The sequence below is a fragment of the Trachurus trachurus genome (assembly GCF_905171665.1).
Source record: "Trachurus trachurus genome assembly, chromosome: 12".
NCBI classification, from domain to species: Eukaryota; Metazoa; Chordata; class Actinopteri; order Carangiformes; family Carangidae; genus Trachurus; species Trachurus trachurus.
The window spans coordinates 8980558-8998572 of NC_139908.1; the positions used below are offsets into that span (position 1 = coordinate 8980558).

The window sequence follows — 18015 nt, forward strand, 5'->3', positions numbered from 1 at the left end:
CTAACGTCATCTACTGCACAGTGAGCGTACGAGCGGTCGAGGTGTATCGACGAGAATCGGATAGAAAAAGACGACAGAATTAGAAAAAAAACAAAAAACGAAAGAGTTCAATGATCAAACTCAACGCAGAAGGCAAACGTGACTAATTGGTTTGTGGAAGACAGTTGGCTTTAAAAAGAGGAGACATTTTCCCTTCGGTATCCAAATAAAGGAGAAAAAAAAAAGAAAAACTGGCACATTGTTGGTGCTATTCTCATTAACTGTGCTGTCGTATACAAAAGAGTCGAGAAAAGTTAGATTCAGGCACATTTCTCCATTTGTAGGGCACAAACGCAGGATTTAAAAACAACTGCCAGTTTAAAAAAAAAAAAAAGTTGGGTAACTTCCCTTGATTTTTTCTTTTTTTTTCTTTTTAAAGCATCTAACATTTGACACAATGTTTTACAGTCAAGATTTCTTTTTTTTTTATGAAGAATAAAAATTAGGTGCTTAAACAAGCCATGACTGAAAGGAGAATTTACAAAAGGGGGAGAAAAAGTTCGAGTTTTAAAAAGACCACACTGATCACAGATTGTTGAAAAATAAAAAAAAAACTCCATGCATTTTACCACAGAGACAAGTAGCTTAAATCTGGAAAAAACCCACAATCTGGGTCAAACATTGATGCACTTTTTGTTGCCTATTGATCCACAGTATAAGATGAGGAGGCACTGAGGTCAGATTTTTGCATTCGTCTGAAAGCACTTCAATGTTGTTTTGTAAAAAGATCAAGCTTTGTGCCGTTAAGAGTGTGAGCGAGGATTCACACGGTTTTAAGACAGATTCTACCTTCATGGCTTCATTGCACATGATCAAATAGTTAAAAAAAAAAAAAAGACGACGTCAAGAGTCGGAGTCAGAGCTGGTCGAGAAGAAGATTCAGTGTTATTGTTATTTACAGTTCAGAGAGGGAGAGAGAGGGAGGAACCTCTTCTTCTCTTCCGGGTTTGTTTGATATTCGTTATAGGCTCTTGAGAAATTAATATAAGAGGAAAAAGAGCGTCTGAAAGATTGTTAGTGCACTTTTTTTTCTTTTTCTTTTTTCATGATTTCAAATACAATATAGATTTATATCTAATCCATAAATTGTTTCTGACTATACAAAAGTGAATTGATCAGAAATCATTATTAGACTTCATATCTACACAGTTCCTGAAAGCTCGTCTTAGTTCTCTTTTCTTTTCTTTTCTTTTCTTTTCTTTTCTTTTTTTTTAACAGTGTTCAATACTCAGTGCTGTTTCATTGTAGTGAGTTTCTCGCCTCCCGGGCCAGAGCACAGCTGATGGATCCAGAGGTTCAGGAGGTGTCGCAGAGTTGACAAGTTTTTTTTTTTTTTAATATCTCTTGAGAACCAGAGTGGTGGTGGCTCACCTCAGAAATCTGCCATGTAACGTCCTGAGGAGAAGAAACAAAAAAAAAAGGAGGCAGGTTGTGTTTTAGGTGTGATAAATAAACTAAAAAATCTGGAGCACACTGCAAAAACTCAAATATCTTACCAAGAATATTTGTCTTATTTCTAGTCAAAATGTAATTTCTAGTCAAAACAGATCTAATTATACTTAAAATAAGAAACATCACATTAAAAAGTAGCTTGTTTTCAGCCAGTTTTTACTTCTTTCAAGCATATTTTCACTTGAAATAAGTAGAAAAATCTGATAGTGGAGCAAGTTTTTCTTTAGCACAAAAAACTTGCTTTCACTGGCAGATTTTTCTACTTATTTCAAGTGAATATTGGTTTGAAACAAGTGAAAATGATCTAAAAACAAGTACATTTTTAGATGATGAGTCTTATTTTGAGTGGAAAGAGATTAGTTTTGACTAGAAATGAGAGATTTTGACAAGAAATAAGACAGATATTCTTGGAAAGATTTTTAGTTTTTGCAGTGCATGTGATTGGTCGAACCAGATAATGTACAAACCTGTGGCAAATCTCTTCTTGCTGAGGGACAGTCTGTATCCCGTCCCCTGCAGCTCCATGTCCGCTCCGGACAGGGTGCTCCCCTCGTTCATGAACTGCACGGCCAGAGTGGACGGGTTCGAGGGGCCGTTCGACAGCTCGAACTTGGCCCTCAGAGATCCAGCACCTGGAGGTAAAGAACGTAAAGAAATAAACGTAAAGACTTCAAACTCACAGCTCTTTGTGTAGAAATTAGGACGATGAACAAACTTCCCTTACCTTCATTTTCAGTCTTTTCGGAGATGTCGCTCAGCTTCCACAGACACTTGTTCTGCTCTGAATTCCTACAACAGGAGAAAGAATCAACACCTTGAGCTGCTTCTGTTTGAATTAAGGCAGGATCAGACGACACGAATTCAGGCCGATTTTCACACGATTACGTTGTGGCTGACAAATTTCCAGCATCGGCTCGATTATGAGTCTAACGACGAACGGACGTGTAGTGTAGGGCTGTCAGAACAAACTTCGCTATTCGAACAGAAGTCGAATTATTTTAAAAATTAGAACATTCGAAGGTAGAAACTGACGTTTGAATGTGTGCCGACGCAGATTTATGTCGTGCGTTGCAACGTTCGGGGTAGTAAAGATGTGCGCGATGTAGAGCTGCAGCTTCAAATTTACGAGCGGAGTTCTTTTAATTGCCCGTTTATTTACTTTTTTTTAAATCAATCGATCCGCAGAGCACTTGCCGATCCGTGGAGAGCGATCGGAACAGATCATGGAGCAACTGTGATCTGTTGCACCATTACTAATATTTCGATTTCCCTTCTTGAAATCATATATTGAGTTACTAAAGTGTGTTGTAAATGTTACAAAACAGATTTGGTTGGAATGCCCTTTAGTGGACAAGACACGTAAAAAATAAGCAGGTGTAGGTGTAGGCTATATACACAAAATACACTAAATAAAACACATAGAAAATTTGAACATAATTCAAATATTTAACACAAGAAGCATTTTCTAATGCTTCTTGTGTTAAATATGTTTTATGTGTTTTATTTTGTGTTTTGTGTAGAAACAGCTCCATGATAGTTTTTTCTTCCCTTTTCATTTTCGTGTCTGAGCAAAAGACTGCTTGCATCACACACAGCGCTACAGTGGCCATGATCGACAGTTTGTTGTGAAGCCGTCCCGATGGCCTATGAACATCGTCTCTCAGTCTCACCATATGGAGTTGGGCAGAGACTGCATGTTGGTGACTCCTCCGTCGACGGGCACTAAGATCTGCACGTTGGTGAGCGCCCCCGGAGCGGCCATGGAGTCGGGGTTGTAGCGGTAGTCGACCCTCAGGTCCGTCGTGCTCGGTGTGCACTTCCAGTACACGGCCAGGTTCAGCGGGGTGGAGTGGATCCCGTCCGACTGCACCTGAACGCAGCAGCAGCAGCAGAGGAGGAGAGGAGGAGGCACAGAGTCCAGATTTAAACACGAGCAGCAATTAAGAGTGATTTTGTGAATATGAGAGAGCCTGTGTGTGTGTGTGTGTGTGTGTGTGTGTGTTAGTGTGTGCGTGACCCTGCCTGAGGTGCAGAGCAGCAGTCTGTGCTCAGGTTTTAGCTGGTTTACTGAAATGTGAGCGAAAACAAAACTCATGTTTCCCCCCCAAAGCTTCCTGGAAATCTGCTCTGACCGCAGCTGTTGTCTCACATGAACACACAACACGACAAACATAAAAAAAAATCCTTCTCCTGTCATCAAAAAAGACAGACAGACTCTACTTCTCATTTTTTTTTAATTTGTTCTACATTTCTCGATTCGTCACGTAAAATAAAACTCATGATTTATTTATAAGGAGGAAATAAAATTTTAGAAAAAAAAAAAAAAAAGGCCTGATTATGGGGTGGCATGACGGCCTTTAGTGGTTTGTGAGGTCTGAAACTGGACGACCGCAGCTTGATGCTTGATGACAGTTTGGCCAAACCAGGCGAAGAATCCCTGGCAACATGTTTAACCCTCACCACCACCTCCTCCTCCTCCTCCTCCTCCTCCTCCTCCTCCTCCTCCTCCTCCTCCAGGGCTCCACACAAAAAAAAACTTCTGAATTCCTCAAATCTCAAAGATTTTGTTGATTTGTTTCAGATGTATGTTAAATACTGACTAAATAACGAAAAACAACATTTTTCGGGTAATGAGATTCACAAAAAACTTCTTTGATGCAGTTTTGTTCTTAAAGGGATAGTTCCCATTGCCATAATCCCTATAGTCATAGCAGTAGGTTTGTTACCTTTAATTGTTGGTGCAAGCTATTTTTAGACCGGCGGAGCAGAGCTGTGAGCTGCTCAGAGCTACGGAGGCTAATGGGATTTCTTGGTTTCCCTCATCAAACTCATCAAATACACAATCCAGCAACTCCAAAACGCTCTGGGGCCTCATTTATCATTGTGGATACACGCTTTTTTACACGCTCTTTCCCCCATTTTGTGCGTACGCACTTTTCTCCGCCTAATTTGGGATCTATCAAACCAAAACTTGTCGGGAGTAAGTGCAAAAATTTACGACCAGTCCGACCATGGCGTACCGGCATTTACACGCTTTTTGAAGAACAGGAGGAATTGGCGACGCCGCTGCAGAGTCAGAGAACTGCAGTGTGCGAGGGAGAGAGGAGCGCGGACACTGTTTGAAGTAGCAAGTGGTGGTGATGATGACCCCCCCCCCCAGCACCCCCAGCACCCCCACCACCACCACCACCGCACACGTGTTGACGTCGGCACTTTACATGAAAGCAGCGACTCTGATTTTTCCCCTGTGCATTTACACTAGTTTGCTCCTAAATACTGGCTTTATAAAACGAATTTCGTTTTCTTTTGATATCATATTGATATTTCCCCCCTGCATGTAGGCTACACCTCTTCCACAACCAGTCTGTCCAGTCTGGAAAATAATTTCTGCGACGTGCGTGTGTTAAGTAGCCAGACTGGACACACATAAGCAAGCAGCAAGCCCAATAATGTCGGCGCAAATCAAAGCAAATGAGAAAACATGATCGATATTTTTTGTGTGAATAATATTTATTGTATTTAACAAAAATGGGTGCTGCCCAACATCATTTTAGGAAAAGTCACAGACTGGTGGACTTCAATGTTTTTTTTTTTTTTTTTTAAATATATAGCTATGCACAAATGAAAATCAAATCTTCCAGTGAACGGAAGTTGGGGGTTAAGGGGTGCAAAGTAGTACTGACTGGCAGTGGAAACCCTGCTTTAAATTATTATGACATAATCTAAAATAAGGGGCAGAATAAATATGATTCTTCTTTCTGCTCTGTTTCATTTAGATTTGGGAGTTTTTTGTTTTTATTGTAGCCTTTCAATGCAAGATGATGTTTCTGACTGATATTGCCGTGTTACCGTGTATCTCGCTTTCAGAGAAATTCCGCTTCTTTCTCCGCTCTCCGTCCGTCTGTTGTCTTCACCGTCTTCCACTGACGTCATTCCACACGTTTCCAGAGCGCACATGGCTACTTAATATGCACGTAACTGATTTGCATTGACCACATATGGTTGTGTGGGGCTGTTTAGGGGGCTGGGTATGAGGCGTGTTCTCATCCACGCTTTTCTCAGGTCCGGTGTGATCTATCAAGGGAAATACCGTGCAGCCGTGTGTACGCGGAGTTTGATAGATCTGAAAAGAGTGTATATTTTTTGGTCGTACGCACATTTTGCCTTTCCGTCGTACTGAAAATTTAAGAGGACTTTTACACGCTCTTTGATAAATGAGGCCCCAGGTGGACAAGTTGTGACCTGCACATTCACCACGCTATGAGATAATAACAAAACGTTATGAGACGGAGTTGTTTTAGAGGTAAATTCATGCAAAACCGCTGATGCGCGTTCCCGTCGGCAGCAGTTTTTCGGCAAGCAGTCTCTGCATTTGCCTCGAAAACAACTCCGTCCGTTATTATCTCACAGCGTGGTGAATGTGCAGGTCACAACTTGTCCACCAGAGCGTTTTGGAGTTGTTGGATTGTGTACTTGATGAGTTTTAATGAGGGAAACCAAGAAATCCCATGAGCCTCCGTAGCGTAGCTCTTAGCAGCTCGCGGCTCTGCTCCACCGTTCTAAAAATAGCTTGCACCTAACTCCTAAGGGCCAATATGCACAAAATGTTGAACTATCCCTTTAAAACTCCAGTTATTCGTGCTCTGACCTGGTATTTCAGGATGTCCACGTTGTAGTAGGAAGCTGAAGGGTTCTGATCGGAGGCTTTTCTGAGGTAGGACGTCAGTGCTTGCATGTTGAACCAGAAGTCCTTGGAATTTGAGTCACTCTGGGAAGGATCACTAGACAAAAAGACAAATAGTTAGAAACACACATACCCTCACGCACACACAGACATACATACACAATGAATAATCAAAGGCTCAATTATTCATCGCACTTCTTGGCTTTGTGTGTAAAGCTCCAATAGCTTGGAAAAAATGACCCTGTTATATCCAACCAGCTACTAAATCATGAATTCCACTTGATTCAATTAGCCCAGCCATGTGTTCTCGAGACAACCGGGAGGAACCAGAGAGGGAAATATTGATCAAAAAAAAAGAAACAGATGTCATCTTTCTTTACTTTTTTGTTATAAGATATGAATTTGTCTCCATAAAGTTTGCTTGAAAAAGTCAGAAGCTTCTCACTTGCGTTCGAGGTTAAATATTCACTGAAACACGTCGGACTGAGACAGAGGAGGTGAGAGATACAACGAAGTGTGTTAAATGAAGCAGCTGTTATATAAAAGTTTTTGCTGTTCTTTGCTATTTTAGGGGCGAAGCGTTTCAGAAGAGACATGGGCTGTTGAGAACCTGGCTGTTAAAGTCTGGTGGAAAATACTTCCCTGACAACTTAATGACGGGTTTATGTCAGATTACTAATTGAATTTCCTCTCACTGACGCAGACTACATTTCCTCCATCCTCGCTGCTATCACCCCGGCGGCGACGTCCACATCCCTCTCTGACTCAACCACGACTTTATCAACCCAACTCAGCGTAGGTCTTCTTCGTTTTTGCCGTTTTGTTGTCTTGCGCTGCTTTGAATCAATCTATCGGGCGAAACCTCACCTGTTGAGAAGCTGCTGGTTGGGGAGGATCTGCTCCAACCTGCTGATGTTCTTCAGTTTGAAGGTGAGGACGGCCGGCGAGGGGTTGGTGGTGAACACCTTGATGATGCCCATGGGGAACGACAGAGTCACGTCACCGGTGATCTTCACGATGCACCTGTGGAGAGCGGACACATGAGTTAGTGGGAATTAAGGCTCCTATTACAACATTGTAATAGCCTCGTGAACTCAAATATGTTCTTTTGAATTAAATTAGCGATGATATTAAACCGAGAAAAGCATGAACTCCGCCCATCGGAGAAACTGAAACCAGAGAACGTTTGACATTTTCTCTGTAGAAATGACTTAAGCAATTAATCTATTAGCAAAATCTGTTAAGTTTCCTCTGCTCCACTTTTCTTATAATTACTATGACTAAGTACAAAGCCACATTTCACATATTAGTCTTGTTATGTCCTGTACTTTGACCCACTTGTCCACTGTGGGCCGATTTGAAGTAGATATCCAACTTGTTATAGATTTCTGCTTTGATTGACCACACTGGGTGTTGGTCCTCCTAGGTCTAACACATCTACACTGTATAGATCTACAGTATATACAACTACCAGTCGAAAGTTTGGACGCACCTTCTCATTCAATGTTTTTTCTTTATTTTTTGTGACTTTGTGACATTGTAGATTAACACTGAAGACATCAAAACTATGAAGGAACACATAAGGAATTATGCAGTAAACAAAAAAAGCAGTATATGTTTCATATTTTATGAAGTAGCCACCTTTTGCTTCGATTGGCAGCTTTCTGCAAACTCTTGATTCTGTCATCACCTGGAAAAGTTTTCCAAAAGTCTTGAAGGAGTTCCCAGAGGTGCTGAGCACTCGTCCAACTCATTCCAAACCATCTCAGTTGGGTTTAGGTCAGGTGACAGATAACACTTTTTTGTTTACTACATAACTCGATATGTGTTCGGCCCTAGTTTTGATGTCTTAAAGGGATAGTTCAACATTTTGGCAAATTGGCCCATTGCCATAATCCCTATAGTTTTAGGAGGAGTTTAGGAGTAGGTTCGTTACCTTTAATTGTTGGTGCAAGCTATTTTTAGAACGGCGGAGCAGAGCCGCGAGCTGCTCAGAGCTACGCTAAGGAGGCTAATGGGATTTCTCGGTTTCCCTCATCAAACTCATCAAACACACAACCCAACAACTCCAAAACGCTCTCGTGGCCAAGTTGTGACCTGGCAATGGACCAATTTGCCAAAATGTTGAACTATCCCTTTAAGCATGAATCTACAATGTGAAGAAGTGAGAAGGTGTGTCCAAACTTTTGACTGGTACTGTATGTGTGTTTCTACAGTTTGATATGGATCCAGTTTCGAAACGAGAAGAGTCTTCCTCCCTTCGCGGTGCAGTCGGGCGCTGCGGTGGTTAACGGCCCACAGTGGGTCTCCACCTCGCGCCGTGTCTCTGCTGCATTGCTTATGAAATGTTCCATTTGCTAATCCCTGCAAAAATAAGCTCTTTTTTTTTGCACGCCGGCAATTTAACAGCAGTTAACTAATAAAAGGCTGTATGTTTTCTCTGCCCCAGACCATAATCTGCTCCATGTAGGTTATCCACTCTGAAAGAATGGTGTCAGACTAACGCAAAACATTCCACACATGCAAAGCGAGCGGGAGATACACCCGGCAAAAAAAAAAGCAAAAAAAAAGCACAACCTGAGTCTAGTGTGCGTTGGCCGGGGACCATGAAGCGCAAGCAGCGTGTAATGTAGAACTTATAGCGTCATATATGTGTTATTGTTTGAGTTCAAATATGGACAAAAATGTGTATGCGTGCAGGTCCATGTCGGGGCCTTTTTGTTGAGCGGCGGGAGGTCATGTGAGACTCACTTAGTGGGATCAGCTCCTTTGAAGTAAGCATTAACCGACTCTGTGAAGGCCACGGCTATGGGCAAAGCATCTTGGGATGCCAGGGTCACAGGGCTGGGACCGCGAGACGTCCCTGAGAAGGAGGAGGAGGAGGAGGAGAGAAAAAAGGCACAGAGATTCAGGTCTGTTGACTCAGCTGCGGATCAGACTCTCATAACAGCGGGGCTCCAAAGCTCACATCGGGAACGAGGCAGGTCTGATCATGCAAAAAGATGCATTATATAATTACGAATATTTGTGTTATTATTACATTTCATGAGGTCAGTCATTCATACATCGCAAATCAGTACATTCTGTTACTCTTCAAATAAACAGAAATAAGATACGGTTTTAGAGCGGTTCATGCTACAGCTGCTTTAGTTATAATTAAGTGCAATTAGACAGTCAGAATGACCTCAGACAGCATTAAACTAAAGTTAACAAAAGACGTAGCAGTCACTTCATTCATTACTTCAGTAATTTAACAAATAAACTCTTTACGACGTTAGAAATTGAAGCTTTTGATAGGAAGAAACATGTGATGAGGTGACAATGAGAAGCACATAAAGACAGAGGAAATGCAATCACTGCAGAGCAAAAGAAGGAAAAATTAAATAAAACAATCCGTTTGTCCATCCAGATCATTCAACTCGCTGCTGTTAGTGTTTCGTTAAATACGGTGGAGGAGAGTCCTCCGGTGTGAACTTCAACCGTACCTGCTGGTGTCTCACACCGCTTCTCAAAGGTAGGCAGCTTCGCTATGAACACATCGTCCTCTTTATTACGCCACATTAAAAAAAAGGCGTAACAGAGGAAGAGGAAAGGAGATAAACAAAACCCAGAGAGAACAAACGTGAGGATGAAGATGATGCTGAGCACAGTTGTAATTATGTGCGACTGTGGCAGGTGAGTCCCTAAAACTGACGTGACTGCACAGAGATGAACAAAGAGCTACAGTAACAGGTCCTAATGACGACTTTAACTTTCTTAGCATCAGTTGAAATGTACTGAATGCAGAGCAGAGATGAGCAAAAACACAAGAGAGAGGAGAGGAGCGTCTCTGAAGTGAGATGAAGAGTTGGGAGAGAGGCAGACTCACTTTGGCTTAGTGGGAAGAAAGAGGAGAGGGAGAGCAGCTCTGGCTCTGGGGAGGAGAGGAGGAGGGGGTGAACAAAGGTGAGGCCAGCTCCTGTAAGGAGAGGAGGAGTGAAGCAAGGAGGGAGAGAGGAGGAGGAGGAGGAGGAGTGAGTGAGGGGACGAAGAGGAGAAAAAACAGCACATTTGTTGTGCAGAGAAAGCGACATGTGGCACGTTGGTGAGGAGGCGAAGAAAAGGAGAATCAAGGGGGGAAGAGGAAGAGGAGGCTTACCGACGGTGGGGGTGTTGCCGGCGCTGAGCGAGGCGTTAGAGGACAAAGAGGAGGAACTCTCCGCCCGGGCCAGAGGTGCAGCCGTCGTCGTTGGAGGAGGAGGACTGGCGTTGGATGTTGTTTTGGGCGGGCTGAACGGCCGCACCTGAGCAAAAGGGAGTGGATTTTTAAAAAAACAGGTGTCACAGTGTTACAGTTTCATGGTGTACACATACGATACGGTGGATGTTTCTGTTACTCACAATCTCATTGATTCCTGTGAGCTTTCCAGTGGGGAGTTTGGGCCTGGAGGAGGGTCGCGGCGGGGGCACCAGGGCTCCCGCTGTTAATGGAGTTGTAGGTCGGTTCGGTACTGGCACTACACACACAAACACAAACACAAACACAAACACATGCATGTTTTACAGGTTAGTAACAGTGTGGGGACGCGACCAGAATCAGTGCAACACCCGGTTTCACTGCAAAAACCATCATGCAGCAAGACTTCAAATATGCAAAACCATAATAAGAAAAACCATAAACAATTCAAATCATCACAGGAAATTAAAAAAAAAGAAAGAAAATCACATTCCAAAATAAATTTCACAAAAAGAAACTCAAAGGCAAACCAGGCATGGAATTAGAAAAACAAATCTTTAACATAAAATAATGAACAATCAACAAAAAAAACATACAAAAATAATGTTTTGTCCACTTCAAATGAAACTTAATGCACAAAAATGAACTGAAAAAAAAAAAAACACAAAGCAAACTCCAAACCTCAGGCATGAAACAAGTCTCTGACATCACTGATCATGTTACCATTGAAGACTTTGCTTGACGGAGCTGCAGCTGCAGCCAGCGCCCAGTCTGTGACTCCTTCAGGGAAGCTGGAGCTGCTGCCTTCCTCTCTGCCGCCCGGCGCTTTGCAGTAGGCGTCAGCGGAGTCGTCAGAGAGGAAGCGACTCGACCTCCCACAGCCGCCGGACTGAGGCCTCTGCAGCTCCTTCACCCCAGACCCCGACCCTGAGCCCGAGCCCGGACGCCGAGGTGGAGCAAAGTTATCACTGAAAGCGATCCACTGGCTCTGGGACCAGGACACGGAGGAGAAGGCGTCGACGCTCTTTGGAGGGCTGCTGCTTTTGATGGGGTCGACCGGCTCGGCGGGCAGGGTGATGGGGGCGCTCTGGGCCCGCGCCGGTGCCGGCTTGAGTGCCTGGAAAGCGTTTTCTGGCGAGTCCCAGGGGGAGGAAGTGGACGAGGAGAAAGAGGAGACTTCTTTGGACTGCTGGCTCTCGGCCAGCGGAGGAGTGCGCTCCCGTGGCGGCACCGGCGGCTCGGCTGGAGGAGGCGATGTGACTGACGGAGGCCATGAGCATCACAAATACAAAGCAGAGCACAGACTGTAACCCCTGAGGCAATAAGTCACACATCTAAAGTGTTTAGTTTAATTAGAAAAGCAACTCATGATCTAAAACTGTCTCAAAATGCATACATGTGTGTCAAGAAGTGTTTACAAAATAAAAACAAACATGTTGTTGGACTGAGGAAATAATCGTTTCAAAGATGCATCGAGATTCTGAATCGATGCAGTTATGTCACATAATCGATTTTTAAATTCAAACAATTCATTCAAGTTTGATGTTATTTTAAAGCACAATGTCGTGATTTACATTTTGTGTTTGAGAAATTAACAAGTGCACCTTTAAGTTGGCTTTTCTTTTTCTTTGTGTGTTCAGACAGATTAATAGTTATCATATTTATTTGACGATTGATGTTAATCAATGAAAAAGCCACGTGTGGCAGTATAGACAATTGAGGATGTGATGCATCGAGATGCACCATAATCGAATCGAACCGGAACGAAGACTGGTGAATCGTAATCTAATTGAATCGTGAGGCCGGTGAAGATGCACACCACTATCTGTAATATCTCTGCTTTGACTGATGATCAGCTACGGACCAAAATATAGAGAAATAAATCTGTCTGTAAACAAACAGGGAAAACGGCGTCAGCACCGGCTCAGTGTTTGAAATCCAGACGGATGAACCAGCGTGACATTTATTGGGTGTGAGATCACTGGGTAATGTTCACATCTGATCTGTATTGGGTGACATATAAATAGCAGTACCTACTTTTTTTTTTACACACTCATCTCTGTATCATACACCGAATGAGGCTCTTTAGATTTATAACAACTTAACCTGAGGTCATGTGAAGACACCGTTTTCTGGGTTAGTGGAGCGGCTAAAATGACAAAATAACTTATCTTACTTAGTGTTTTAATCCACGGATACAAACAGTGGAACAAAAGGCAGGGCACATGAGGTTTCCTGCCTCCTGTGAAATCCATTATCTCTTCAACATTATGCAACATTTTCTGGTTAGAGGCAGCAAAACAAGCCTCTTAGGACGACATTAAAAAATCAAGCAATTCAAGTTTTAGACAGCAAATTAAAATATGTTAAGTTTCGATCACGCTGCTGTTGAATGCATTCATAAATCTCTCGAGGTGCTCAGTTACTTTTACTGCAGCCATGAATGATCTACTGCTTGTCACTGCATTTTTATGATCATTTCATTGTGTCACTGTTGAACTGCTGCAGTTTGAAATGAACTTTTCTTGCTGAGTTTTCAGTATTTTTAGGTCCATTTAGAAAAGAACATTGCACTATAAATGCTGTGGTGTGTGGCATTAGTTCATGCTAGATCAAGCAAATAAATGCAATTTCTGCTATTATATACAGCCTACTGTATATAATGAACTTCATGATCCGATTGGGTCTCTTTTATTTATTTTTTTATTCTTTATTAGCTTTTTATAGCCGACAAAATCAACCAAATAGCAAACACTACTGCACTGCTGTTTGTAATTATATTGAGTTATAATGGTGTTTTCGTCCTTGTTACCAGAATCTGACCTCTTATCAAGAAACAACAAACAAATGTGCTGAAAATTAATACTGAATATGTTTCTCATGCATTGGAAATAAAGAACATAGAAAGAAACAAACATGAACATGATGAATGCACCGAGTTCTTTTGGTTTAAGTCGCTGACTGTGTGATGAAGGGAGCACACACTCGTTTTACCTGATGCCTCTGGCAGAAAGACGTCTGAGTCATTCATCAGAAAAGATGGAGATGGAGGGATTGAAAGGAAAACAGAGGCAAGGTCTAACGAGAGAAGTTCAAAATAAATAAATCCATCAAACCAAGGAAACAGCACGTGATTTTCAATTCAGACAATGACACAGTAAAGTAAAAACAAATGTACGTACATGTAAACTGATAAAAATGCACAAAAAAAAAAGGAAAATCTCAGAACAAAAACACAATAAATGCAAAACTCCATCCATGTTTTCCCGTCTCTGCTTCCTTCACTGAGAGTTTAATCTCTCTAATACCTCACAGACTGGACTTGTTTCATGTGTCATGTGTGCAACACAGCCACACTGTACACAGAGAGATTTAACAGGCTGTACGCGGGGACTTAATTCCCATCACCGCATCTTAATCGGGGCACTTTTTCGATGCTCTTTTGACTTTTAAGTCGCGACCTTTGACAGTAACAAGACACTGTTTGACAACATACGTGCCAGTGGGCTTTATAGCCGACCCCCTGACCTCCACTAGGTGCCAATTAACTGTGGATTACGCTTAGCCTAGGCAATGGGTCACTGCTAATGTCACTCTGTTTAAACACTGGTGTCAAGCACGTAAAGCCATGAGAATCACACTTGTTGTGCAACAAAAACCCTCAAAAGTCCAATGTGTGTCTTAGAAAAGTGTGAGTGTAGGAAGAAACAAAGAGCTAAGCTACACGGTACAAACTGAGAGGGGAAAAAAAAGAAAAAAAAAGAAAAACTCCTGCAGGCTGGGATAGAAATGCTGCCGTTTTAATTCCCTGATGCCTAATATTGTGCTGCCTTCAGGGGTCAGCTCCTCCATCTGGGAGGAAAGGCTTCCTACTGGGTAGCTCGGAAAAAGAAAGACACGAGAGGGGAAACTCTGCAGTCGCATAGAGAGATGGTGAGATCAAAGTGAAATTGAAAAGGGTGAGACGTTTAAGTCATCAGGCATCATTGATCTTTAAAGTTAAAAATCCTTCAGATCTCAGTTCAATGTATAAAAATGTGTAGTTTTTTATTGGTGCACTCACTGTTCAGATTCAGCCTACCTAAGCACAAAGAATGAGTGATGTAATCCAACGTAATTTTATCTTTCATTGGTAGCAGCCTCACTGTTCACTCTTCACTCTGCCGACACCACGTCAGAGCTGTTTTCACTTAGTGCCAATGCAAAAACCAACATTTCCTGCTGCTGCTGCTTCACATTAAAAAGTGTTCAACTGGCGTAAAAAGTTGAAACACACCAACCTCCTCCTCAGCAAGGTAACTCACTTTATCGTCGCCTGTTGCTGTGAGGAATCTACTTTAGGTTTGTTTGACATTAAAGGGATAGTTCAACATTTTGGGAAATTGGCCCATTGCCATAATCCCTATGGTTTTAGCAGTAGGTTCGTTACCTTTAATTGTCGGTGCAAGATATTTTTAGAACGGCGGAGCAGAGCCGTGAGCTGCTCAGAGCTACGCTACGGAGGCTCATGGAATTTCTTGGCATCAAATACACAATCCAACAACTCCAAACGCTCTTGTGGATAAGTTGTGACCTGCACATTCACCACGCTATGAGATAATAACAGAACGTTACGAGACAGAGTTGTTTTAGAGGTAAATTCATGCAAAACCGCTGATGCGCGTTGCCTTCAGGGACAGTTTTTCATCAAGCAGTCTCTGCATTTACCTCTAAAACAACTCTGTCTGGTAACGTTCTGTTATTATCTCATAGCGTGGTGAATGTGCAGGTCACAACTTGTCCACCGGAGTTGTTGGATTGTGTATTTGATGAGTTTGATGAGGGAAACCAAGAAATCCCATTAGCCTCTGTAGCGTAGCCAAAAATGTTGAACTATCCCTTTAAATCTGAGCTAAAATCTTATGGTTTCTAAATGATGCACGGAAAAGGTAAAGATAAAATCAGAGATTGCGGAGTGAGTCCAGGTGAAATGCAGTTTTGTTACCTGCTGATGAGGACACGGAGGAGGTGGAGCCTGCAGCCAGAGTCGGGCTGAACGGGTCCAGAGACAGAAGGTCGTTGTTAAGTCTTGATAAAGGAGAGAGTGAGAAAATGTTAAAGACTATTTAGATGCTGTAAACATGAAAAAAAAAAAAAACTTCAAACACTCAACAGAGACGAGTTATAAAGTTTCACTCTCATACTCACTCGTACGATGTTGGCACTCTGGGTTTTGCCAGTTCATCACCTGCAGCGAGAGGGGGAAAAAAAAACAAAAAAACAAACAAACTGAGACCCACAGACGTCGTCGTTGCACAGGGCGATGACAGCAAATACGCTTTCGCAGCAAGTTAAAAAATAAAATAAAAACCCACACAAGAGATTTTCACCGTCTAGTATTCACAGATCTTTGCCAACAGTACATCACACCTTCAACCAGAAATATAAACTGAGGTTTTTTGACGGAAAAAAAAGTGAAAACCACCGTCTGCCACGGAAGATTGCAGAGATGTATTTTGCAGTAAGATTCAAGGTTTAGATGCATTATATCTCTCATTTCTGCCTCATAAAGTAAAACCTTACTGCAAAAAAGAGGGGGTTAACTCCAGCCAGCTACCGTGTTGTGGATGTGGTGGTAACACTTTACAACAGGGGCGGCGGGGCGGGGGGTGGGGGAGTGATTTAGCAGCTGAAAAATAAAATCAGGCATCGTTTTGTTATTTTTGTGCCCCTGTCTAAAGTGTTACAATAAATCGCAGAGATTCACGTGAGCACACAGCTTAAGCACCGTCAGAGGTCAGAGGATGCAACCGAGAGGCCCGCCGTAAATTACATATATTTTAATCTTTACAACCAAAACGTGTAAGTACAGTAGATCCTTTTCAAAATAAGATGCCGATCGGTTTTGCAGTGTGAGAGAAGAACAACAGTGTCAGTAGTGGTGTTAGCTGGTGTCAGCTGGCTGCAGCAGCAGCTGTGTGAAAGGCTCCTAGGAGGGGAGAGGGGGGGCAGAGATGAGAGCTGAGGAGGGGGAAGAGGGGGAGGAGGAAAAGAGGAGGGGGGGGGGGGGTTGAAGGGTAACTACTGTAGTGAAAACATACTCACCAGGACCCTTAGGCTTAGAGCTTAATGTGGATACTCCTGTGATTCCTGAGCGTACGTAGAGTAAGTATACATCTATCAATGGCATCTCAGCTCATTAATGTGAATTTACACAATTATCATTTAGCGTCATTGTAAATATTGAAGCTGTAATTTTTTAAAAGAACTCCTTTCTGGATTTAAAGTCCAAAGGATATTATGTTTTTTTGTGTTTTTTTTTTGTTCACTTTTAAGCATTAAGACCTCCAGCAGCATGATAGATGACCGTCAGCCCGGTCAACACACAAGATAATTTCTGACATGTCAAAATATAAACAAGCTAATTAAGTAATTAATCGTATTTGTGCCACAGGAGGGAAATATCCCTCATGCTCACATTGACAGAAAAGAACAGTTATTTACTTTTTTTTTTTTTTTTTTCCTGGGATATGTTGGTTTTGGCTCGGTTTCTGCTGGATTTTTCCTTTTTTAAAAAAGACAACCTCTTTACAAACATCCCGGGCCAAGAAAAACGTAGCTGAGAAGCTGTACAGTCGACCCGCCGACCCCCCCCTTCGCCCACCCACACCTCCCCTTCTTCTCAGTCATCCAGCAACACACAGATACAGAGAGGTCAGACAGAGAAAATACTCACTGGACTGGTTCCTCCGCATCTGTCCCTGAAAACAAAAACAGACATCAATTAATCAAAGAGGCGTGCGGCCAAAACTTTGCTGAATTTGTTCAATTTCCAAAAAAAAAAAAAAAACAGGAATAAAAAAGACTGACAAGACAGAAATGTTCGTTCCCAAACACAGGACACATAAAACTGACCGACACGCTTTTTAAAGAGAGAAACCAAAGTATTTTAAGGGTCATTATGTGCAACTCTTGGAAGCACAATCCTTTTTATATGTCCAACAAGTTGAAACTTTACGCCTTTACAAGTGTTTGTGTTACAATATGTAAGATTTTAAACATATAAAACATGATGAAAATAGGGTGAAAAAAAAAAAAAAAAAACGCTTAAAGGGGTTTGAAAACTATATTATTAATTATTCCCAGTGGCAGAGGGAATTTTCCACTTCAGAGTTAAAGACAGTAAATCACAGGACTACTCTGGACTTACACATACCAGACGTTAAATGTAGGGTGAAAAATTCAGCAGCGCCAAAACCGTGCATCTAAGCTCGTACAACGATCAGTCAGGGACAACAGAGCACGTGCCCCCAACACTTCACCAACTTCCTTTTTCTTTTTTTTTTCTTTTTCTTTTTTTTTGTGGGACATAAATCTGCAATGTCACGCTGCGTAACACAAGATATGCAACATACATACACTCTTGAGGGCCACCAACCAACCCCTATGGAAACTCAGAGCATCAATTTCAATAAAGAACGTATTCGTACGAGGAGCACGGTTAGAGTAGAGGTGGTGGGGGGTGTAGGGGGGTGGAGGGGGGTTGTTGAGGGAGGAGGAGGGGAGAAAAAGAAACAAAATGGGTTTAAGGAACATAGCAAAAGCGTTTAACCACCGTAGAGCTGTGAGGCCAGGGTTTAGTCCC

The 18015-nt window shown here is 42.3% G+C and overlaps 1 protein-coding gene across 4 annotated transcripts in view; it reads right to left on the minus strand.

Annotated features, from left to right (window-relative positions):
- Positions 1–1218: 1218 nt before the first annotated feature.
- fcho2 (FCH and mu domain containing endocytic adaptor 2) overlaps positions 1219–18015 on the minus strand; it is a 48195-nt gene continuing 31398 nt past the window's right edge. The window contains exons 15-30 of one of the 4 annotated variants that reach the window (XM_083984268.1): positions 17107–17131; positions 15579–15618; positions 15376–15458; positions 13386–13469; positions 11115–11651; positions 10556–10671; positions 10314–10458; positions 10044–10133; positions 9661–9720; positions 8927–9038; positions 7043–7198; positions 6140–6272; positions 3162–3361; positions 2216–2280; positions 1959–2123; positions 1219–1434 (exon numbers count right to left, since the gene is read on the minus strand). In XM_083984268.1, the coding sequence (XP_083840394.1) occupies positions 1412–1434; positions 1959–2123; positions 2216–2280; positions 3162–3361; positions 6140–6272; positions 7043–7198; positions 8927–9038; positions 9661–9720; positions 10044–10133; positions 10314–10458; positions 10556–10671; positions 11115–11651; positions 13386–13469; positions 15376–15458; positions 15579–15618; positions 17107–17131 (2034 nt within the window). In that variant the 3' untranslated portion in view covers positions 1219–1411. The remainder of the gene's footprint in view (positions 1435–1958; positions 2124–2215; positions 2281–3161; positions 3362–6139; positions 6273–7042; positions 7199–8926; positions 9039–9660; positions 9721–10043; positions 10134–10313; positions 10459–10555; positions 10672–11114; positions 11652–13385; positions 13470–15375; positions 15459–15578; positions 15619–17106; positions 17132–18015) is intronic. The other 3 variants (XM_083984270.1, XM_083984269.1, XM_083984271.1) reach the window with 3 other exon arrangements.